Source organism: Canis lupus, chromosome 28, assembly GCF_011100685.1.
Source record: "Canis lupus familiaris isolate Mischka breed German Shepherd chromosome 28, alternate assembly UU_Cfam_GSD_1.0, whole genome shotgun sequence".
NCBI lineage: Eukaryota > Metazoa > Chordata > Mammalia > Carnivora > Canidae > Canis > Canis lupus.
Genome location: NC_049249.1, coordinates 7933626 through 7957582, shown reverse-complemented (window position 1 = coordinate 7957582; position 23957 = coordinate 7933626). Strand labels below are relative to the sequence as shown.

Genomic DNA, 23957 nt, shown 5'->3' with positions numbered 1-23957 from the left:
TTAAAACTTATTAAATAATTTTATTCTTTTCTCCTTTATATTACTAACAGTAGCCCAGTGTTCAGCATTTTAGAAAACTTGAAGAAATAAAAAAAAAATTGGGGGTTTACACACACATGTATAAAAACATATATTCGGATAAGCAAATATCTGCTCATTACACTGCCCAACTTAAAGAGTGCCAAAAATAAATAAATAAAATGCCTGCCAATCAAATGAGAGGGCTAGATGGTTTTGCTAAAATTCATTATAACACCTTTAAATGACCAACATGTGGTAACAAAATTCAAGTTAAAGTTACAGTCAGTTAGTATGAAAGAGAACATTATGTGGCCACTGAGTATTCCTTAAGCAGAATCTGCTTTGTGCTTAGAACACAGCTAGGTTTCAACAGTAAGCAGCAAAAAAGGTCAAGAAAATTTCCAACTTTTCTAATAACCGCCTTGTAATAGAAAGGAAAAAATATAGAAAGTATAACAATGGCCATGAAAATCGGAATTGTATGTTTATGAGGCTTGGGGTAACAAAAGCCAACATAGTTAAGATCCTTGGTTAGTTATCACTGGTTTTTAAAAACCTACAAAACATAAAATATTTGCTTGTTGGTGCAACAGATTTAATCCACGAGCAATAACCTGAACTATCTTTTCTTCATCAAGTACTTTAACAGTGCAAAATGTCAGCTGTCTCAGCTCACACATTCCATCACTGAAGCCTGAAGATGAACCATCTCAGGGAGGTAAAGCTGTCAAGGAAAATGCAAAGCAGCCAAAAAAATACAATGATTCACTCCTATACCAGAGTCTCTGAAGGTAGAGAGGCAGTTTCTTATGTAAGAGGTGAAATAAGTAATTCAAAATATCCATAAGCTAACATAAGATACAGTATTGAATCTTTTGACACAAAAACAAAGAATACTTATATTGCTATTTGGAACAGTATTCAACGTGGACAAGCAGATCTCGATGTTCTGTGGCGGGGTACTGTATATTGCACTTGGGACATTCCACCAGGCTTTCATTCAGTGCAGCAGTGGGAGTTTTTGGTGAGGCAACTTTTACTCTGTTTTCAGACTCTCCTTGGAAAGTGACTAATGGCTCTGTGAAGGCAAGCTCACGAAGCTGCTTCTGAAAAATAAATATATATGAGGTGGTTATAAATTACCCAAATTACCCAAAAATTACTAGGCTTGGGGGTTTACATGGATAGGTTCTATTAAAATACTTAGAGCCAAATGTAAAGGTAGACTTGTGTGCAAGCCTGGCCAAATTTGCTAGTTTTGTAAAAAAGCAGTAAGTTCAGCAATAAAAACAATATAGAATCAATAATAGCAAAAAATGTTAATGTTGATCAAACAGGTTACACACAGAAATGATGAAAATACTGCATAAAATGTTTGTGACTTTCCTTTTTCATGTTTTTCCCCCTAAGGAACTCAGAATAGTCGATAAAGCTTAAAAATGAATATTTTATAGCACAGTCTAAAAATGACGGACAGCAGGGACACAAAGAAAAAAGCACAGGAAAATTATGGGCTCTTTTGTATACCCTCCAGCTTCCTATACTTTGCAAAATAGTAACAGAATGAGTTATAAATTTCAATTTCAAATATTATAAATCCTCAAAACCAATGACTTACTAGAGTCAAAGCATATTGTCTTTTACTCATAAAGAAGCTACAAATGATTTTAACAATTGCTTTTTTCTCTTTCAAAAACTGAGGAAGTCTATTTGTAACATTTCACCATCTGCGTTATTCTGTAGTACTACGATCATGTATAAAATACGGGCCAATGGGACATAACACGCAAACACAGATCCCAAAAGCTTATTAGTAAGATACAAATAATAAGTCAAAAATCACTTCTTCATAGAAGAAATCATTTAAAAGGCTTATGTTTTAAAAGATTATGTGTTCAAAGGTAACCCACAAAATGTGCTTAATTTAATATGCTTAAAACAGTGTATTAACAGGAACAGTCTATTATCACTAAAAATGGCATTTTTCTTTTTAAATAGAAAAACACAGTTTCCGTTGAGGATTTATAAGTGCGCTCCCTTCCCCCACGCCCCCCAGGGCAGCTCCTGTGTAGTGCCTCTAGAATCCCGTGCTGGGGCGGAGAAGATCCGGGCACCACTCAGCGGGCATGATGCTGAGGCCCATCATGTCCCTCTTCCTAGCGCTCTGGGTTGATGCTAAAAGGCAGCTGCTTCAGATGAAGCAGGGGTTCTTTTGCCTACTGATTTGAGAAACAGCCATTCTTAAGCTGTATCCTCCTGGTTTGGGAACTGGTTTGATAAATGGAAAAACAGCAGCAAGAGAAAGAAGAAAAGAAGTTTTAGTTGAACCATTCCAAACTCACCAAGGATTCCAACTGTGTTATTTGATTTCTTGCTTTTCGGAGCTCCTTAAGAATTACATGCAGTTGGTGCTGCATATTCTGACGGTCAAGTTTTTCATTTTCAAAGTCTAAAGTACATGCATGCATCTGGAACAAATGCCCAGGACAAGACAATTACGGCTTAATAGACACTGTCTGGTTCTCCGGACTAGATGTATAAATGTTTTTCATGGCACAAGAGGCAAGCATTTGTGCCTCTCAGCAAGAATTCATCTGAGTACAATGAGATGTTGATAAATGAAGCTTACGGTTGAGGCTGTGGTTTATCCAAGGAGCAAAGCAAATGCTGGAGGTATAGGTGAGTGAGGAGGAGCTCAGGAAGTTGACTGGAATTTCTCCTCCCCATCCCCCTCCCCTGTTTGTGGGGAAGGGGAAGAAGGGAAAGAGATGGCTATTCCTCAGTTTGGAATACACTAAAAATCTCTGGTCTCTGTTCTGAGAATAAATGGTACCTCTCTGGGTTCTGCTTGAAGTTATACAGTAGCCCTCATGCGGAGACCCTGCTAGGCTAGAATAGGGACTATGGAAGCCATGTGGGGAAGAATAAAATTTGCTAAGGCCAACATCACCCTGTCAAAACAATTGCCATCCCAGTTCAGAGAATCTGGTTTAGCTTAAAGACAGAAATATATAGCAAGATAAGTCAGATAGTCACTTAATTTTTTTGGTTGTTAAAGTTTATTAAAAACATTTTTCAGGGGTGCCTGGGTGGGCTCAGTCGCTTAAGCGTCTGACTCTTGACTTTGACTCAGGTCATGATCTCAGTTTGTGAGATTGAGCCCCACAATGGGCTCCATACTGGGCATGGAGTCTGCTTAGTAAGATATTCTCTCTCTCTCTCTCTCTCACTGCCCCTCCCCACCCACCCCATGCTCTCTGTCTCTAAAAAAAAAAAATTCTTTTCATGACTTTCAAATGGTTCTTCACAGAACAAACATGAGGAAATATTCCATTTCCTAACAAGTTAAGGTGAATTTAGAAGCAACCTCAATAAGTACCTGTTGTTCCAGCAGAGCTATCCTTGTTTGTTCTTCTTGATGCTTTAACAGAGACGTGTAAAGGAACTGGACCTGTCAGATGTAAACAGAGCCAACACCGTCATAGCTGATCTTTTGTTGCGTGACCTGGGGTGCATGAGAAGCTCACCAGTCTCACATCTCTATCTGGGACAACACCTGCTTGTCGTGCTGAGTCACTGCAGCTGCTTGTTTGATGGCAAACTATAAAGCAGCTGAGCAGAACCACCCTGGCTGAGAGTTCCCTGGGGCACAGACTGCATGGCGATGAACAGCACCAAACTCTACAGCACACACACCTACTTTCTTGAAGTACTGACATCTGCTAATATTTCTGAGTTGGATAACAAAGCTGGCAATGCCTTGCCCTCCTGGTCCGCAGAGATGTGCAATAGAATTCTCAACCATTTTTGCTTAATCTTTTGTAAATATCACTGTGTGCACCTGTAGGCAGAAGCTAGGTGGTAAAGACTAAGAAGGCAAATGTTACAGACTTTTTTTTAATCCCTCTCTCAACTTTTGGATGATTTTAAAAAATTACTTCGTATTCTAATAATAGCAATAACTAACTTCTACCCAGCCCTTGACTTTACAAAGACCTTTCACATTCTCTCAGCTGACCTTCACAAAAGCCTTTATGAAGCAAAAAGAGATTGTTGTGATTAATTTGACACATCAATGACCTGCAAGTCTGGGAAGGCAGCTGATTTTCCTAAGGCGGCACATCCTGAACTAGAGACCAGGTATGGATCTCAGATCATGTTTTTTCCATTACTCCATGCTGCCGAGTAAGATTTAAATGAATGGTTTCTGCCAAAGTACTATTCAATTCTAACCATCCTAACTTAGTAACTCTAATGTCACCGACACAGACATCCTGGCAGAAGGTGGGGAGTAGAACGAGAACATGGAAGATTTGTGTGAATTAACTTGAGCACAGCATCACCATGATCAAGGTGCCAGACTGGGAACCAGCATCAATTCCCCTCTTTGCTTCACACCTTCTGACTTCTGGCACACACCAGCCTCCCTCTCACCAACTGCCTTGTACACCTGAGTTCCTCCACAAGGAATTCCCCATTCCTCGCCTTACTGGTTCCTTCTTACCCAAAGACCTTTGTCTCAGTACCATCTCAGGCCTCCAGTCTCTCTGCATCATATTGCCCTGCTTTTTTTTACTTGGTTATGTAAGTACTTGTTTAGGGTCTGTTTCCACTCTAAAGAATCCCATAGTAGGGCAGGAACTTGCAGGAACTTGTTTTGTTCCTTGCTGGTTCCCTAGTAGTTAAAATAGTCCCTGACACTGGATGAGTACAATGACAATTTCGAATTCTGGATCATGGATAGTCTTACTGGTTAGGCTCACCTGAGATAAGAGCTCTTCAGATCTCTTCTTCTCCTCTTCAAGTTTTTCCCTAGCAATATCATTCTCTTCCTTGAGCCTTTGTATTTTCTCTGTTTTATGTCTATCGTCTTCCAGATGTTGTACATCTGCCTTTCTTTGTGAAGACAACAGTTGATTTAAATCTTGAACTTCTTTTTGGGTTTCTTCATATTTTCTTCGAAATTCACTAAGTTCAAAATTCAACTGAGTTATGGTCTGTCGTTCAACCTCGAGATCTTTTTTTGCATTTGCCAAGAGATGGTTGTAATATTTTTGCTTTTCTTCTTGAAGAAAATCTATGACAAACACATTGTGGCACAACACACTTTTTATATAATAGATAATATCCCTGAGAAGTTAAAACTAAACACATTTCTATAAATAAGATCTTATGAAATGAAGAGTCAAGAGATAGCGTTGATATTTGACAGAATGAGAAAAAGAAGTTCAGGTACATTTTTTGAAGTTAAACTAACAAATAGAAGAAGTGGAAACAGTAACATAGCTGTTCTATGGGAAGATAAAGTAATAATGTAAAGAAGATAAATCAACAAGTAGAGATATAAACTCATTGTTCATATATATATAATTACCAAAATTAAAAAAAAATGCTGAAAGCAATTGCTCTCATAGGAGGAAGAAAGAGCGATTGGGATGGGAAGGGAAGGGTGGGCAGACCTTTCTATACTTCTATTAAATTACTTTAACAAGAGTTCATATCACTTTGATAAAACACATACAGACAGAGAGAAAAACCTATATTGCCAAAGAAAGAAATTAGACTTAGCCCACCACTAAAATATTACTTTTATGTGTAATAAACTTATAAAAGCATTATAGTAAAGTAACTTTGCCCCCAATTCTTTTATATTTTCCTTTTTAAAAAAATTTTATTTATTTATTTGATAAGAGAGAGAATGAACGAACACAAGCAAGGGGAGCAGCTGAGGGAGAAGCAGGCTGCCCCCTGAGCAGGGGCTTGATCCCAGGACCCCGGGATCATGACCTGAGCCAAAGGCAGACACTTAACCACTGAGCCACAGAGGCTCCTATATTTTCTTTTTTAGCATTAGCTTCATTTAAAATTTTCAAACGTGAAGCTCCAAGATTATGAGCCTTGCCTGCCTTTCTTTAGCCTTTTCTTTATATAATTCAAAGCTTCAGTCCCGTTAGGGCTATCAGTTTTTAACAAGTGCTTTGCATGGGAGGTTTCTCTTCTTTTCTTAGTTTATAAGCTAGAACTGCTGGACCTATTTCCCCATCTGTAAAATGAGAATAATGACCCCTCTTGCCCCACCTCTTAGGGTTCTTGTGAAACTCAAAGCCAGGGAAGCTGCAAAGCCCTTGGAAAAAAGGTTGCATACTCCCTAGGAGCCTTCATTTCAATTCTGTGGGAGATTCAAAGGACTGAAGAATCATCTATAAGATGTATTCTTTCTTCTGGGACTGACCAATACATGAAAGGAAGCAAAGTAAAAACATGATCAGTGAGGAGGCCAACTCTGGGGGAAATGAAGTTGGAGAAGATCTGTGAAAGTGGGGAAGGACACATAGGAAGGAGAAAATTTAATGTGCCTTTAGAACTGTCAGAGATCCATCACCCTGTGCCTCTGGTCCCTTTGATCAGAAAACAATGAGAAAACAAACTTGCTAACATAGTCTTTCTTACTTCAGAGTTATAAGACTTGCTTAATTCACTTTCTAACATATTTATAAAAATCTAAATTTGACAAATCTCTCCTTTTGGAAAATGGCAGGCAAGCCTACCCCAAAAGAACATTTTTATACCAGTACCTTCTGATTCAGCCTTTTTTGTCTGCTGTGGGCGTGAATGAGCAGCTGTTTCTGGTTTCTGTTCCAACTCAAAGATCTTGGCTAAAAGTCCTTTTACATAGACCTCCCGCTGTTGATCATACACAAGCCACTGCTGATTTTTCTCCAGAGCCTCAAAAAGAAAATGAAAGCAAATCATTAATAAAATAAAAAAAAAACAAAATCTTCAAAAGGGTAAGGGACCCCCAGTGATGTAGCCTTTCCTAGTACAAAGAAATTCTTGTGGGTCAAATAGAACTCTAGACCACCACCACATGGTTTGAAACCCGGAGATCCATTCTGACATCAAGGTCCTTCAGAGCACCTAACACCATGGTGAAGTCATGTTTCCAGGGGGTCAAGTTCATTTGTTCTATACACAACTTGCTTTGTGTCTGTCCATGTAAATTAGAACACCTCCGTGGCAGAGGTAGAGGTCCTGCTCCAGAGATTTCCACCCAACACACAACTCTGCTCAGGAGCTCCCAATGTGGAGAGAGACGCGGACTTGCGGCCTGGTCGGCTGGTGCTCCCGCCCAGTCCAGCCACTTTCCTTCTCCGTTACAGATGCTGTTGCCCAATAACCTGAACTCCAAACTCCACCTTGTGGCTGCCTCTCAGAGAATCACACCTAAGGAGTCCGCTCCCTCTTTATCACCAATTTTCATCCTCTTACGACTCAAGTAAAAATCCCACGCTGGGATCACTCACTTGATTTGCAAAGGGGCTTATGAACTCAGTTGTTATATATATATGTCTACATATTTTTCAAAGTCATTTTACCAAACAAATAATAAATAAATAAAATAAAAATTATTTTGCCAAACATCTTCAGCTTTTTAATCTGTGGTTACTTTGTCTTTTAAATAGTAAGTTTCTTGAAGTGGCAGACCATGCTCTTCTGGAAGTATTCCTGGCTTTGTGTATAATATGTACTCCAGAAATCATCTGGATGATGGCATAATATTAATAAAGTAGGCAGTGTTTATCTAAGTTAGCAGATAACAGAGAAACTGATTCACTTTACTTTTACTGCTAACATTAGTTTACTGTTACTGCTAACAGTTTTTCATTTTGTTTCTTTCCTTCAAGAAACTAGACATGCTCTGATAGCCTTACTTGGTTGGCCACCTAGCCTAAGTCTAAAAACCTGATACCGGGATCCCTGGGTGGCACAGCGGTTTGGCGCCTGCCTTTGGCCCAGGGCGCGATCCTGGAGACCTGGGATCCAATCCCACATCGGGCTCCCGGTGCATGGAGCCTGCTTCTCCCTCTGCCTGTGTCTCTGCCTCTCTCTCTCTCTCTCTCTCTCTCTGTGACTATCATAAATAAATAAAAATTAAAAAAAAAAAACCTGATACCACCTGATCTGTGGTAAGACACTGGCAAATCCTCACATAAGAAGCTACATTAACTTTAGTGGATAAAGCAAGGTGGCATATATGGACAAAGGTATGTAGATTTATGAGGTGGTGTATTATTATCAACCAGGACAAATTCATATATCCTCTGATTCTAACTCTCATTGTTCTTAACCAGTTGATCCCTGGAAATTCAGTGAAAGGCAAAGCCAAAGGAGTCTGCCAGGACAGCCCTGTATCCCCAGCAATTGCACACTACCCTCCCCACCTTCCCCTAGTTTTGTTACTGAAAGTGGGGCACAGATTCAAGTTAAAGCTAGCAAAATAGACAATTCATCTGCTGATTCTGGGCAGAAAAGCCTAGAAATTCTTATACTGCACCACCATGCAATGAGATTATAAGTCTTCTTTCTAACCCAGAAGTTCAATCTAAGAAGATGAGACTGTTCTTTTCTTGTTCTTTGTTTCTGAGAGGCTGGGCAAGTAAATCTCAACGGTTATTTGTGTAGAGCGTCCATATACATCTAAACCTCATGTCACATATGTAAAGTATGGATGAAACATCCCAGAAGGAGGCCTACATAGTGACATGAATACCCCTTCATGATAGCCATGCTCATCTGTACTGAGTCCTCTGCCCCTGGCACCCATGCTATGATTTGTCTTGAGCAACGATTGACCGTTGGATCTTGGTAAACCCTGCTTTTGGATTAAAAGAAAAAAGAAAAAGATGTGTCCATTTTTTGCTCAACAATGCAGACCCTCAGTTGGAAGGTGATTCCCCCATTAAGAGAGTGAGAGGAGACACAGACTATCAAACTTTAGGTTAATTAATACAATGATCATTCTACTTTGGGAGGAAAAACAACTCTTAATAAGTTCAGTTCAACCTCTCCCTTGGTTCCCCTAAGTGCTAAATCATTTAATTAGTAACAGAATTTTTGAGAGCTTCGTGACACCACTTGCTAAAACTGAAGCTATGTTCCCTTAGGCTAACATTAAAATGGCCCATAAACTGCCTCTTCCTATCTCTTCAGGTTACAGCCTAGCCATTTCTGGCCTCCACTGCCACCTTGCTGTCCACATAGCTATACACACCCTCTTGCCCAGAATGCCCTAGAACTCCTCCCTGTATCACGTGCCCACTTAAATCCCACCTTTTCATCAAGTTCCAGTGCATCCAGGGTTGTCTTTCAGGCCTCCTTGCCATAAGTGCCCTCACCAAGCTCCCTCTCCTTTGTAAGCCAACAGTGATTTTAATGTCCATTCAATTTATTTGGCATCTTATACTAATGACCTTGATTGTGTTCTGATGATAGTTCTTATCTGAACTAGATCATGGCCCCTGGACAGCTGGCCCAGGCTTGTTTAGATTTTGTATACTTCCATTTATATGTTCGATGCTTCCATGGCAAGTAGCTGCCTAATGAATGTGAACGATGGTAACAACATGGAGCAGAGAAACAATGGTTGCCAGAATCGGCAAGCACCCACACAAGCCTTTTAGCCCCAAACTGAAGTTTGGGTATTCAGGGGAGGAAACGTCATGAAAAAAATCTAGTAGTTCCTTATACATACTAGAATAATCCATTCAAAATGATTTAAAAAGAATCAAACACTCTCAAAAAGCTATTTCTCATTAACTAAGGAATATATGAAAATGAATTTCAAACCCCTTTATAATGGAACTACCATAGCTATTTCTATGATTTTAATAAGTGTATACTATGCAGCCTTTGTGTCATAATTCACTCAGACCTGTTGAAATCTATTATTAACAGTGGTTGAAGTGGCAGCCAGGACGTATAATTTTATACCCTTCAGGGGTGCCAAAAAAGATGGCACAAAGTTCTTGACAAAAAAGTTGCATGATCAAAGCAGACTGAAGTAAAACACACATACTGAAACACTTTCAAAAATGTTCAATTCTTTTTCAATCACCCTGCATTTGTTGTAAATACACTGAAAAAGGAGTAGCTCCTCTCTCCTATGACCTGGCATCTCACCCCAGGGGGTGAGATGGGAAAAGCAGTAAGGAACACACTGGATATTTTCAGTTGTATACCAAGGCGTCTTCTTTCAGAGTAAGAATTTCTATCTTTTAAAGATATAAAACAGCTGAGCTTCAAGTCTGAAAAGATCTTTCTATATAAAAACTCCTCAGTCTAGAGAGTTATTCTAACCTTTACTAGGCTCTTTCCATGAGCATCCTACAAACTCATGAGCATGTAGGCATGGGGCTTAAAGAATTTCAGTGTCTGCTCTCTGCAGAACTAAGAAATGGATTAGGATGACAGAGGCAGCTTCTGGAATCAAAGACTTAGTCCAAGGTCCTCCAGTCACTTGACCACACACTTTTCTCTTGGTACCTGTCAGGCAGTTATAACATGAGTCCTCCTCACAGAGTTTAAGAGTAGATTTGGAAAGTGGAGATAATGTACATTCACTCTGTATTAAATACTCAAATTTAGCTGCCAAAAGAGGTAGTGTTGTAGGATTCAAAAAGCATGCATATAGCCAAATCTTTATAAATCGTGTCTGATGCTAAAGATACCTAATTGTATATCAAATTTTAAATCTGTCCAACTTTAAGAAACAGTTTTTTAAAGACTTCATTTATTCATAAGAGACACAGGAGAGAGGCAGAAACATAGGCAGATGGAGAAACAGTCTCCCTGTGGGGAGCCTGATATAGGACTTGATCCCAGGACCTAGGGATCACAACCTGAGCCAAAGGCAGATACTCAACCACTGAGCCACCCAGGTGCCCCAAGAAACATTTCAATATAAATAATTCAAGTCCACGTTGGATGGTGCTGAAAATTTTCTCCTTTTTTAAGATTTATTTATTTGAGAGAGAGCACAAGAGCAAGAGGGAGAGCAGGAGCAGGGAAAAGGGGCAAAGGGAAGGGGAGTAGCAGACTCCCTGCTGAGCAGGGAGTTCAATGCAGGGCTGGATCTGATGATCCTGAGATCAAGACCAGAGCTGAAGCCAGATGCTTAATGGACTGAGCCACCCAGGTGCCCCGAAAATTTTCTTTTAAAGGAACCTGTCCATACATCACTTAAGTATGAGAAACAGAACTGTTGGTTGAAGATTTGAGGGGCAATATTCTAAAAGACCAGGTGATGGCGATGTTACATTAGTAAAGTAGTCCATGTTTCTTTCCTCCAGGCCTCACTGTCTTCTGCATTTGCTTTCTTCTCTAAATAGTATCAATAATAAATGGACTTGATGGCTATCAATAAATGTTTATATTAGTTTTGCATCTTTAGAGTCATCATTGCATTATCATCTCTTCCAGCTTTGTGCCCTCTATACATTTATAAGGCATGCATTTAACATTTCCACTCAAATTATCAATAAAAATATGGAACAGAAAAAAAATATGGAACACAAGTAGGCAAAAGTGAATGCTACTAAAGCTCTTCCTCAGGCTTCACAGGGATCCATTTTATGTTTCCTGAGCAAAAACTCTAACATAGGTTAAAATGTTAGTCTATACTGGAGGAATAAAAAAAGCGAGTCAACTGACAAAGCTGGAATATGTGCCTGCTTTCGGCTCAGGTCATGATCCCAGGGTCCTGGGACTGAGCGCTGAGTAGGGCTCCTCACTCAGTGGGGAATCTGCTTCTCCCTCTGCTCCTACCCCCACCCCCACTTGTTTGCTCTCTCTCCCTCTATCAAATAATTAAATAAAATCTTAAAAAAAAATTAAATTGCTATCTGTACTGTAGACATGTAAGAAGACATCCTTGTTCTGAGGAATATATATTGAAGAAGACATCCTTGTTCTGAGGAATATATATTGAAGTATATAGGTTTAAGGGGCTGTAATACATGCGACTCACTCTTAAAAGGTTCGGAAAAAAAATTTATGTTCTGGGGGGTCTGGGTGGGGATTGAAGAGATATATAAAATGAAGCAAAATGTTAACAATGTTTGAATTTTGGTAAAGAGTATATGGGTGTTCTACTTACCATTTTTATTCTTGTAACTTTTCTGTAAATTTGAAATTTTTTTTTTTTCCCCAAGAGTAAACTCATTTAATGCTTACAACAGACACTGGCTCCTCTGGCAAGGAAAGGAAACCTAAGCTTGCACAGAGGTCAGAGGTCGCGGACCATCCTGTCTCGGGGCTGCAGAGGGTGGGGCCGACCCGCAGCCTTCTCAGATCAGGTCCAGCAAATAATTGTTATTTACCTTCCTTAAATTGTTTAAAAATCAGATTTTTAAAATTCAGAGCAAGAAATGCCTACTTCAGCTTCCTCTTAGCTATTTGGTTTGCAAGTCAATGACACTACAATGTTTACAGTATGAACTCCATGTAATTATTTCAAATGACATCTAAAAATGTCAACCTAAATGGTCACTGAGGAATGATACAGTTAGGCATTAAGAAGGGTGAACATGGGTTTTTAGGGCTTTTTTCAGCATAACGAATACTGATTCTTAAAATAGGTGGGCAAAGTGATCCAAGAAGCTTTGTGGGAACCTGGAGGAAGGGCAAAGGACTGGAACTACTGAGCTCTCAAAGCAGAATAATGTGAGCCCTGTGCTCAGAGGAGTGACAGATTGCTTTCCCTGCTTCCTAGTCTCCCCCTGGGCTCAGAGACAACCACAGCTAAATCATCTCTTGCTCCTCAACTGTGTAAGTTAATACCGCAGAGCTGAGAGCTTATTGGAAACGTGGGATCTCGGACCCTACCCTAACCAATGAAATCAGAATTTGTGTTTTATGAAGATCCCCTAGTCTCATATGCACAGGAGAGTCTGGGAGGCCTTGCTCAGTCTAGACCATTGGATGGTGAGTTGGGTTAAATTTTACTCCACTTATCTGAAATCCTTTCTAAGGTAAACAGAGCAGAGGAGCACAATATGATCCTTAAGTAAGCCAGGAAGATAAAACAGAACAAAAAGGTTGGGTATCCATGTATAACATTTCAAAGTTATTTTCATACAAAGAATTGTCATTATCTAAAAATAACTTTAACTGATATTTGAAGCAATTGATACCAAGAAGCCTAAAAGTTACATGTATGTTTAAGACAATAGCATATATTTTCAGGTACTAATAAAATTCAAATGTTCTAGACACTGGGCATATAGCAGTGAAAAAAACATGGAAATCCTCCCCTCGTAAAACATATACCACTGTAAGACTTACATAATAAACACAATACGTGAGTGAAATATATTGTAAGTTTAACAGTAATATGCGATGAGAGGAAAAGTTACAGAAGCAGGGAAAGGTAATAGGAATTGTCTGGGAGCTATAATTTTAGAAAAGGTGGCTAGGTAACCCTCTGGCCCTGGCCCCACCCCTACCCCTCCCACCCAAGAAAGTGACAATTGAATATTATCTGATAAGGTAAGGAAGGTCATGAAGATATCTGGGGAAACGGTGTGCCAGGCAGAGCAGAGAGAAAAGGTAGTGTATTGAAGGAGTAGTTAGAAAGCCAGCATGGCTGGAGCAAGTAAAGGGGAAGTAGGAGGTGTGCACATAAATCATTCATACATCTGTACATCTGTGCAGCTGGTAGGTATTGACATACATGGAACAATAAAGGTCGTATAACATATGACACAAGGAACTTATTTTGATAGATCTTTAAAAAGTATGTTTCTTCTTTATCTTAGTTACCTGTAGGTGAGTTACTTTGATAAGGTACTATAGGACCCTGCGATCCAGACACTCAGATTTAAATTCTTTGGAAGATCAAATAGACCTCAAGGTACACTTGCTAGATGAAAGAAAACAGGAATCTTAAGAGAAACTTAGAGAAGAGTAGACTTGCCAGTAATATTTCTGGAATCAAAATACCTACCTACTGGCCTAATAATTAACTCAAGAATTTTCTACATTGTGTATCTGAGACTAAAACTTGAAAAAATACAGTGAATAATAATCCTATGTCCTCAATTAATTCAATTCACAATGAAACACACCAATCTATTTAACACATAAGTTTGAAGTAATATAGCCTTACCATGTATCTAGAAAACCTCATCTCAAATTCTACAGAAAAGTACTGAGTATACAGATAATGTGTTTCCTTTGCAAACTACAAAAGCAAATCCTGATTCCAAGAGAAGAGTTTCAAATGAATAAATACATCTTGCATGGATAAATAAAAAGAAAAAATTATAAGTGAAATTACAACATAATATAATAACTGGGCAAACTAGATTTAGGTGAAGAAGGAAAATTGTTGAGGTATTTGGGTGAGTTCTAGGGCTTTCTTGCCTAAAGAGACTAGGACTAGAGGAACTGGCCCTCTTGAATGCCTAGAAAGAGACCTAAAGGTAGTAACGTAGGGAGATGATCTCAAACCATTCAGTTCTTTTCTCCTCAACAGACTATTTTCAAGTCACAGCACCAATGCTGTCAATTTCCATGAAATTTAAGAACGAATTAATTAATCCTCTCTTCCCATAACTTAATAGAAGGAAAATGAGGGGCGCCTCAATGGCTCAATCAGTTAAGCATCTGACTCTTGAGTTCAGCTCAGGTCATGATCTCAGTCATGAGATCAAGCCCCGCACTGGGCTCTGCACTGAGCATGGCGTCTTCTGGTCTCTCTCTCTCTGCTCCTCCTCGTGCTCTCTCTCTTAAATAAATAAAAGCCTTAAAAAGTAAATAAATAAAAATAAATAAAAGGAAAATGAGCTTACATCTTTCAGTTGTATTTCCATTTCATGAATATCATTCATTGATGAGTTGAAGCAGCTTGTAGCCATAGTCTGAAATAAACCAATATTAGTTAATATAAAAAATTTAACAAGTTTCCTCACCATATTTGGTTCTATAATAACAGAGAATACCTCACAAGGACATCTCAAAATCCACATCTAGTACATGCTGATGAACCATCATGCCAGGTGACAGGTACCAGAGGAGAAGGAAGATCTGGAAGCTTCCTCAGCAGAGTGGAAGCCCTGAGATTTCATACCTAATTTGATTTCTGAGGTCATCTGGATCACAGCATACCTCAGTGCCTAAGAATTGCCCAGTGGTTTTCACCACAATGAGACAAAACTAAACAAGTAGGCTGTTTAAATGAAATCTGGAAAATATTAAATTGTCAAATAAAAGTTGTTTTCTAGAATTATATTTGTATTAGTATTAATTAGTATTAGTCCATACAGATTATATGGAACTCAAGACAAAATTTCTTTCCTTTTTTTTTTTTTTTTTTTAATTTTCACACAGAGGGGAAAAAAGTGGTTGGATGGTTGGATGGATAGGTATCCAGGCTAACCAACAAAACTCCTAACAAGCTATATTTCAGTCTTTTAACACCTTTAAGGAAGCAGACTTGTGTGAACACTGGCAATAAATCACAAAATATTTTTCTCCAAAGGTTCTTAGCTCATCCCAGTAGCCCTTTCTCCCCCTCAATTTAGTTGTCCTGGTAAAAACTAGGACAGAGGCAGTTCACCAAAGCCTCTTCCTTTTCCTCTGGGTACACTGTGGACTATATTTCCCAGCCTTCCCTGCAGTTAGTGAGGCCATGAGACCAAATTCTGTTGATGGAATGGGGGCAGAAGTGACATATGCCAATGCCAGGCCTGGTCCCCAAACCCTCCCTTCATGCTCCACACGTTCCCTCTAGCTTACAGCTGTACACAGAGGATCTGGTGCAAGGCCGGGGGAGCCACTAAAAGGAAGGAACCTGGATCTGAGTGACTCTGCAGAGCAAAGCCTCTTCCACTCCCACCTGCACAAGGCCGTGACATGGGGGGAAAATGAACATCTGTTTTATGAGACCCTGAGATTCGTAGGTTGTTACAGAATCAAAGCAGGCCGACTAACATAGAAATCAATAATAACCTTATAATATGATTGTTATAAGAATACATTTTTTAGAGTTATCATTTCTACCAGAATTCATATTTAAAAGTGGAGAAACTAATTCTTGAGCTTTAAGGAAAAGTTTTAGGTGATCACTTTGGATCTATAATTTTTATGAATTTTAGCTGTGTGAAAATTCTCTACAAAAACATATCCTCTTTGTTTTTGTTTTGTTTTTTTTAAACCTTTTGTTTTAATAAATAAGACATATTCACCGCTTAGGTTTTAAATCACATTTACAGATGAGGAACACTTCTAGGCCCAAACAGGTTAGCAGTGAAGCGACTAATGCTGGGAGGTATGCATGGCCCCCATGCACTTTAAGCCTAAGAGCAAAGACTTCATGTCAGAGAACACTGTACACATCACCTCTAGGCTCAAGAACTAGAAGCAGAGGACTGGAGGAAGAGCAGAGACTTGGTGAAGCTCCTGTGACCACCATCTGATACCCTCACCTTCACACTACAGAAGCCGATGAAAGTTGTGCTACTTTTAGATAAGCTAAGAAGGAGCTTTCCTGATTATATGAAGTCAAACTTTCTATTGTTAACAATTAGGATAAGGGCATTAGCTACACAGAGTATCCACTGACAAATACAGACTATGAGAACAGAGAAGAGGAAGCCACACAGATATCTCGTTTCTTCAAATATCAGAAACTTCCACGCCACAGCAGGAGAACAGTGGATGAACTCTACCCCTCCCAAAGGTTTAGTTCAAAAACTTCCTGTTGCCATTTGCACCAAATAAGGCTCCCAGTACTTCTGGCATCATCTGCTGGGCTATAAGGTCCAGTCAGCTTTCTAGAGTATTGGAAACCTTTATTTTACAATCCCCATTATAGATCTCCACTTCACCAGCTATTTCCTCAAGCAGGTAGGATTCCTGATCAATTTGGACATCAACATCTTTTTTGGTGGCAATTTTGTACATAGGAATCACTTTTTGCACTGCAGCCTTTACCAGAGGGAAAGGCTCTGTTTCCTGCAACGAACAATCATTTGGGGCTCCAACAATTGGTACAAACCCTGGAGGACCAGTCCATCCAGCACACTTGGACTCTGGTTGTATCTTTTACCACTTTGCTGAGTCTGTTTTGCTTCATTTAGCAGGTCTGTAATAAGGTCATCTCTTGCTCTGAGGACCTTGAGCCTTGCTTGATTCATCAAATTAGACATCTGAATTTTCTTCTGCTGCTCAATCTGTTTTTCTTTCTTATCATAGTATTCCATAATCTTCAGTCTTTGGGTTTGCACGAGATGACCTTTCTCAATGTTGAACTCTTCCTCTGCCTTCGCATCTATTTCCTCTGCTTTCTCGTTGGCTTCTTGTTCAATAAAAGCCATCATATGCTTAATCTGCTTCTGCACATCGGCATCGCTGAGGGCCATGGGGAAAGCTCTGCTAGGCCGGCAGGCCACTGGCTCAAGCTTAGCCTGGAAGGTGGCGGTAGAAAGCAGGAAAAGAAAATCCGGCAGAGGTATCGGCTTCCTTTGGTTTATCAACATATCCTCTTTGAATTCACCTGTAAAAGTACTCAATTGCCCATCTATGACAGTACATGTAAATGGTATAGGCCCTATCACTCTGACTATTCTGAATAGGAGAAAAAGTGCAAAGACCCTTATTAACTTTGAGGTATATCTGAAAGCTACAGATTTTCTTCTATAGGTGGTAATAATACTATTAATATTATCTAAATGTTCAAATTTGCAAAAGAATCAAAGATCTAACCAATAAGAAATCATTTCTTGAGCACTTACTATATGCCAAGCACCATGCTAGGGGATTTACATATATCACCACATTTAATCTCCAGGATTATTTCTCTATTTTTTTATACCTCTCTACCTCCTTCACCTATTTTAATCTCCAATATTCTTATCTTGATTTTAACAGTGTGGAAACTGAGGTTTAGAAGAAGGGTCTGGTGAATTCTAGCATTGTCTCTAAAGCTAGAAAGGTTAAGGAATTTGTTCACTCAACTAGCAAGTGGTAGAACCAAAATCTGAACTCAGATCTGCCTACCTACAAAGCCTTGTTCTCACTAGTAACTTTAAAACAGAGGAGGAGGGAGCAAAAGCACTTGTAGCTCGAAAAAGCAAACCAGATATTATAATTGTGTATCTCAAATCTGAAAATAACAAAATGAAGGCTATTGTCTTTATGATAGAAACTACAGGAAAAAAAAACCCTAGAAAACCTTGGATGTTGTAGATACACAGTATATTCTGTATTCTGAATATTCCTTTGCACAAAAAAATGATCTGGGGAGTGGAGGGAGCCATATTAACTATTTTTGCTTATAGAGAGGGTACCAGGCTATAAATAAAAAATAACTTGTTAGTAAACTCTATTGTTTCATCATTTGACAAGTGTGTTTTAACAAACCCATTCTTCACAAGAATTAAAAAAAATTGTACCAGAAAGGGAAAAAATCTGAGTTTAAAGAAATGATGAAAAAAAAAAAAGAAATGATGAGTACCTGTGATAAGCGGAGTGTACTGGCTTTGCTTTCAAGTTCAGCAAGCCTCGCAGTTGTAGCAGACAACTGTTTTTTCAATACATCTGTCTCTTCAGACAAGGATTTCAACAGCTGTTCCCTCCTTTCGCCTTCCTTTGTCTTCTCCTCCAGCTGTTCAAGCAATGTAGTATTATTATACTTGGCTTTCAGCTGCTCTCTGAGTCTTTGTATTTCTTTGTCTTTCTCTGTGAGGTGATATGCATTCTTCTCCCTCTCAGCTTCTAGGACTTGAATTTTCTAGATATAAACTAAGAAGAATCTTAGAACAAAGCCAGGTCAAACATGAAAATAAGCAACATACAACAAGCATTTATGAAGAGTTTATTATACATCAAGTCAGCATTATACTAGATACCAGGGCCAAAAAGAAAATGAAGCCGAGGTCCTATGCTCAGAGAGCTCATAGAGAGGTAAACTGATAAATTACTGCGATACACTAAGTGCCGTACTTAAGATATATATAAAATGAATGGGACACATACACAGAAAAGAGAAACCAACTCTGTCAAGAATGGTAAGAGAAAGCTAAAGAAAAGCTGGCTCTCACATCAGTATCTGATAATCATCCTTCTATAATACCAGTTCTAATCATCTTAAAGGCTAAAAGCAAGCCATACAAGAGATAGATACACGTTCATTAATGAACTTGAAGCAACAGAACTTAAAAATTACAGAATGTTACAACTGGATAAAAATGCATTCGTTAACTTGTTTTTTGTTAATAAATGATTTGGTATCAACTCTAAAAGATGATCTTCAAAGGAGTGTTCACATTTTCAAGGATTTAAAAGATAAAGAAGGCATGCTTGTTAAACTGCTGCTGACATAAGGCAGAGAGCAACTCTGGGGAGCCCAAAAAAGTTAAGAGACTGACTTTACATGCTAAGACGGTAAAACCACCATAAAACTACAAACTTGCATGGAGGTGGAGGGGAGAAGCAATTGTTCAAATATAAAATGGGGAAACTGAGTTAGTTGACCCTGTGAAAATGATGTGGGGACTTTAGTTGCCTCAAGCCTAAGATAAGGCAGTAGTATGATACAGTTAAAAAAAAAAAAAAAGCCCATATAATTTTAGGCTTTTGGAGGGTACAGCATCCAGATTAGCGGAAATAACAGTGCCATTTCAACTCATGTTTGCCACAGTGCACAGCACACACACCAATATTGTTCAAGGAATGTGAAAACATCACAAGCATCACAAGGTGCTCAGGAAAGTAACCAGGATTATAAGATGCTAGAAAAGCTAAAGAGTATGGGGTTGGTCTACAGAAAAGTAAAAGGAAGGAAGATTCCGTCAAATATCTGAGAAGTTTTCATATGGATAAAAAATGACTTGTTCTATGCCTGTAATACATACAATTAGAACAAATGGGGAGAAGTTACAGGAGGTTTAATTTCAATTGATTATAAAGGAACAAAGTTTTGACAACCAGTGCTTGTCAAAGATGGAAAGAACTGGAAAGAGATCTCTCAGGGAAGCTATTAGATTCCATCACCAGACTGCAAAATAATTTTTATGTCTAAGAATTAGTGATAGATCATTTCTCAATGCTTGAATAAGTATGTGTTGTTAAAAGAATAATAAATCATTTGGTTTTATGATGTGCCTATAAAATAAAATTTAAAGAAATCCAATGATACTATTTAATATAGGTCATTTATTTTCTAACTATGAATAATAAGAGAACTGTTGTAAAATAAAATTAAATTAACGATTAAAAATTTAAAATCTCGGGATCCCTGGGTGGCGCAGCGGTTTAGCGCCTGCCTTTGGCCCAGGGCGCGATCCTGGAGACCCGGGATCGAATCCCACGTCGGGCTCCCGGTGCATGGAGCCTGCCTCTCCCTCTGCCTGTGTCTCTGCCTCTCTCTCTCTCTCTCTCTCTGTGACTATCATAAAAAAAAAAAAAAAAAAAAAATTAAAAAAAAAAAATTTAAAATCTCCCAGTTCTAATATGTTCCTAGCTGCTTTATTGACTATGCCATAACAAACTGTAAATTAGAGAACCTGAAATATAGTTTAACAGAATGCAAAATGCCAATACATGTAATGATTTTACCTCAAAAAATCTGAAACAAAGATTACTTGGAAAGCAGCCAATATACATGATAAAATGGATTTTTAAACACTCATGTTAAAATCTGAACTCTGTTGAACACTTTGAAATTATTAGATTTGATTTTTTACATTTAGTGAATAAACAGAAAAACTAAATTATATCATTATTGGGAAAATACTTTATCTCCAACAGCAAAGTTTATTACAATTGAAAAACATTTATAAGGCCACTCACCTCCAAAAGTCTGTGTCTGTCTTTATCAGTCAACTTTCCTTTTCCACTTGTGATTTCATCCACTGATGTTTTTAAGGCTGAAATTTCTCCCCTAAATTTTTCTAATGCAGTTTCTGATTTGGAGTTACTAGACTTTGATCCCCATTTACCTTTAATTAAACCTTTGGGACTTCTGGAAGACATTTCTGAAACTATCTGTAAAAATGAAAATACAATTATATTTTATGAGTCTAAGTTTAAAAGGACAAATCTCAGGCTTGTAACCTTTTGCTAAATAGAAGAACATTTCCATCTCAATAGAAGTGACACAGCCAAACCAGTGGGGTATGAGAAAGGGACTGGGAAAGGCTTCTGGCTTGGTGGTATCAATATTTATTTTTTAATCTGTGTGGTAGATACATGGGGAGAATTCACCTTTTAAAAACATGTCAACTTAATCTTGACATACACAGTAATGCACAGAATTAGTGAATTACCATATTGTACACCTGAAACTAATATAACACTGTATGTTAATCATACTGGTATTAAAATAAAAAAATTTAAAAATATGTCAACTTGCATGCTTATGTTTTGGGGAGGATTCTGTATGTATGTCATGCTTCAATGAGAAAGTTTCATTTAAAAAAAAAAAGGGATCAATAATTAAACCATTAAATGAAGGCTGAATGAAACAGATCACAAAGACATATCTTACCCTGGAATAAAATGCTTGTGGTAAATGATATTCTGAGAACATAGGCACTGAAATGTCATTACCTAACTTAATGATATGTCCTGTTTTAAATCTTTTTTTTTTTTTTAATTATTTTATTTATTTATTTATTTATGATAGGCACACAGTGAGAGAGAGAGAGGCAGAGACACAGGCAGAGGGAGAAGCAGGCTCCATGCACCGGGAGCCCGACGTGGGACTCGATCCCGGATCTCCAGGATCGCGCCCTGGGCCAAAGGCAGGCGCCAAACCGCTGCGCCACCCAGGGATCCCTATGTCCTGTTTTAGAAGATAGGTCTAGTTCAAATCTGTGTAAACAGGCAGCTACCTGAGAGACTACAGTAAGCAGAAGCGAGAAGAATCCAAGACAGGATATTTATAGGAAAAAGAGACACAATATTCAAGAATTAAGGATAAGAGGCCAAATTAAGTAAGAGAAGCTTAGAATCTGCTAAGAATATTAGGTAACAGTTTAGAAGAAGTGTATAGTATTAACTCCAGGGGCAAAATATATAGTGAAACATACTGTGCATGTAATGAAAGTAGCTTTAATTAGAGAGATTAAAAACCATTTTCCACCTTATGGATCCCAAGATAAAATAATGGTGGTAACTGAGGAAGTTAAAGGAATATAAGACCATTCATGCACTCAAAAAATATTAGAAAATCTAATTTACGAGGTAGCATAATAGGAGCTGGTATAAACTGGCAAGAAAGAAAAAAGAAAAGAAAAGAAAAGAGAAGAGAAGAAAAGAAAAGAAAAGAAAAGAAAAGAAAAGAAAAGAAAAGAAAAGAAAAGAGAAGAGACATGTCCCCTTAATGGGATGCTTAATCTAGTAAAGGAGGCAAGAAATAACAAGGACACAAATTCTTAAGTTGTAAAGACTCTCAAGGTGTAAAGTTAACACTAAATAGAAAATGAAAAGTAGTGCTAAGTGATTCCAGTAAAAACTGGGAAGACCTACTTTGATAAGGTGGCAGGGAAGGCCTCTCTGTAGAAGTGACTTTTAAGGTCACCCTGTATGAAATCAGAGAGCCTGAAAACACTCGAGCTGTGTAAACTGAGGTGAACGGACCATCCAGCAAAAGGTTAGTCCTGGATTTTTGCCCATTTGACAGACTAAAATAACCAGTAAATCAATTAAGGTTCATGTAAGGTTATGGTACCTTGAGAACCCGCCACCACAGGAGGTTCTTCCCTATAGAGTTCTGGTAATAACACTTGCTGACTCGGTATACTGGGTTGATAAGACAGAACGCTGCAATCCAGCCACCTGCACAAGGCATCTATTCCTCGGTTCCCAACTGCAGGCAAATCTTACAAAGACAGGCGCTCGGGGGGCACAGTCGGTTAAGCCTCTGACTCGATTTCGGCTCAGGCGGTGACCTCAGGGTCCTGAGATGGAGCTGGCGGTGTCTGTTCAAGATTCTCTCTCCTTCTCTCTCGGCCCCTCCCTCTGTGCACGGGCTCTCCCCCTCTCTCACAATCAATCAATCAATCTTAAAAAAAAAAAAAAAAAATCTTGCAAAACCCCTCACATAAGAGCTATGTGGGCAGGGGATCCCTGGGTGGCGCAGCGGTTTGGCGCCTGCCTTTGGCCCAGGGCGCGATCCTGGAGACCCGGTCGGGCTCCCGGTGCATGGAGCCTGCTTCTCCCTCTGCCTGTGTCTCTGCCTCTCTCTCTCTCTCTCTGTGTGACTATCATAAATAAATAAAAATTAAAAAAAAAAGACCTACGTGGGCAGAGAGGCAAAGAAAATCCGCAAAAGAAGGCACTTTCTCACTTCTAAAATGAAGATGTTTGTAGAACAGACACGATCGTGCTTGCTAATCCGCACGATGCCCTCACGAAAGTCCCTGGCCAAGTCACTTGGCCTCTCCGCGCCAAAAAAAGAAAAAGGGGGGGGGGGGGAGGATGATAATACGCACCTACGCACCGCAAAGCTGAAAGGAAGGATGGACACGCCCACGGCGGTGAGGCTCCCAACTCGGTGCCAGGCAAGAAGCGAGCGCCCGGGAAGGGGGCATATACCTGGGCGGGCAGAGATGGAGTCCAAGCAGACGCTGTCGGCCCGCGGCCGCGTCCCTCGCCGTCCGGCCCTGGCCGCCCTCGTCACCCACGGCTGTCGCCTCCCTGCCGCCAGCCAGCACCTGAGGCGAAGCCGGGTCCTCGCGTCCGCGGGGTCACACCCTGCGGCACCCGCGCCGCTTCCGGGAGTTTGAATCCCGCGGCTGCGGGGCGGGGCACGTCACTGCCGGCGGGGGCGTGGCCGGCAGGAAGGGGGCGCGGCACGCGCGGCGGGCTCGCGGCCCTCCGATTGGCTGCGGCCTCCGAGGGGGCGGGGCTGGAACCTGGAGGCGAGGTGGAACGGAGGTGGGCCCGAGGGGGCGGGAGCAGAGGCGGGACTCAGGCGGGGAACTCCTGCCCTCCGGTTGGTGGTCCTCTTCTGGGGCTGTCTCTGGGCGCTTCTGAGCGCTCAGACCTCGGGCTACGTGTTTCCTTATAAGGAGCCGAGAGTTGTGTTTGTCTGCTTTGGGGATCAAGCACAGTACTATGTTCAGTGAGCTAAATCCAGTAACTGAACTGGG

General features: G+C 39.7%; 1 protein-coding gene and 1 pseudogene across 5 annotated transcripts; both read right to left on the bottom strand.

Moving 5' to 3' along the window:
* CEP55 (centrosomal protein 55) lies at nt 1-23549 on the bottom strand. 5 transcript variants are annotated; one of them, XM_038578210.1, is made up of 9 exons: nt 23306-23549; nt 20653-20847; nt 18317-18592; nt 14652-14720; nt 6597-6747; nt 4785-5098; nt 3401-3472; nt 2364-2489; nt 1-1127 (listed from the first exon to the last, which is right to left on the bottom strand). In XM_038578210.1, the coding sequence occupies exons 2-9, from the start codon at nt 20833-20835 to the stop codon at nt 927-929; spliced, it is 1392 nt and encodes a 463-aa protein (XP_038434138.1). In that variant the 5' UTR covers nt 20836-20847; nt 23306-23549; the 3' UTR covers nt 1-926. The 5 variants fall into 5 exon arrangements, with proteins under 5 accessions (XP_038434138.1, XP_038434137.1, XP_038434139.1 ...); XM_038578209.1 differs by having other exon boundaries at nt 23298-23548; XM_038578211.1 differs by having other exon boundaries at nt 23401-23521.
* Nucleotides 14770-17801, bottom strand: LOC119877690 (annotated as a pseudogene).
* Nucleotides 23550-23957: the final 408 nt, after the last annotated feature.

Coding starts and splice junctions, on each gene's coding strand:
- CEP55 (XM_038578210.1), bottom strand. CDS start 20,835: ATGTCTTCCAGAAGTCCCAAAGGTTTAATTAAAGGTAAATGGGGATCA. Junction 5,099..6,596: donor AAAAAAGGCTGAATCAGAAG/GTACTGGTATAA, acceptor TGTTTGTCATAG/ATTTTCTTCAAGAAGAAAAG. Junction 1,128..2,363: donor TAACACAGTTGGAATCCTTG/GTGAGTTTGGAA, acceptor TTTATTTTTCAG/AAGCAGCTTCGTGAGCTTGC.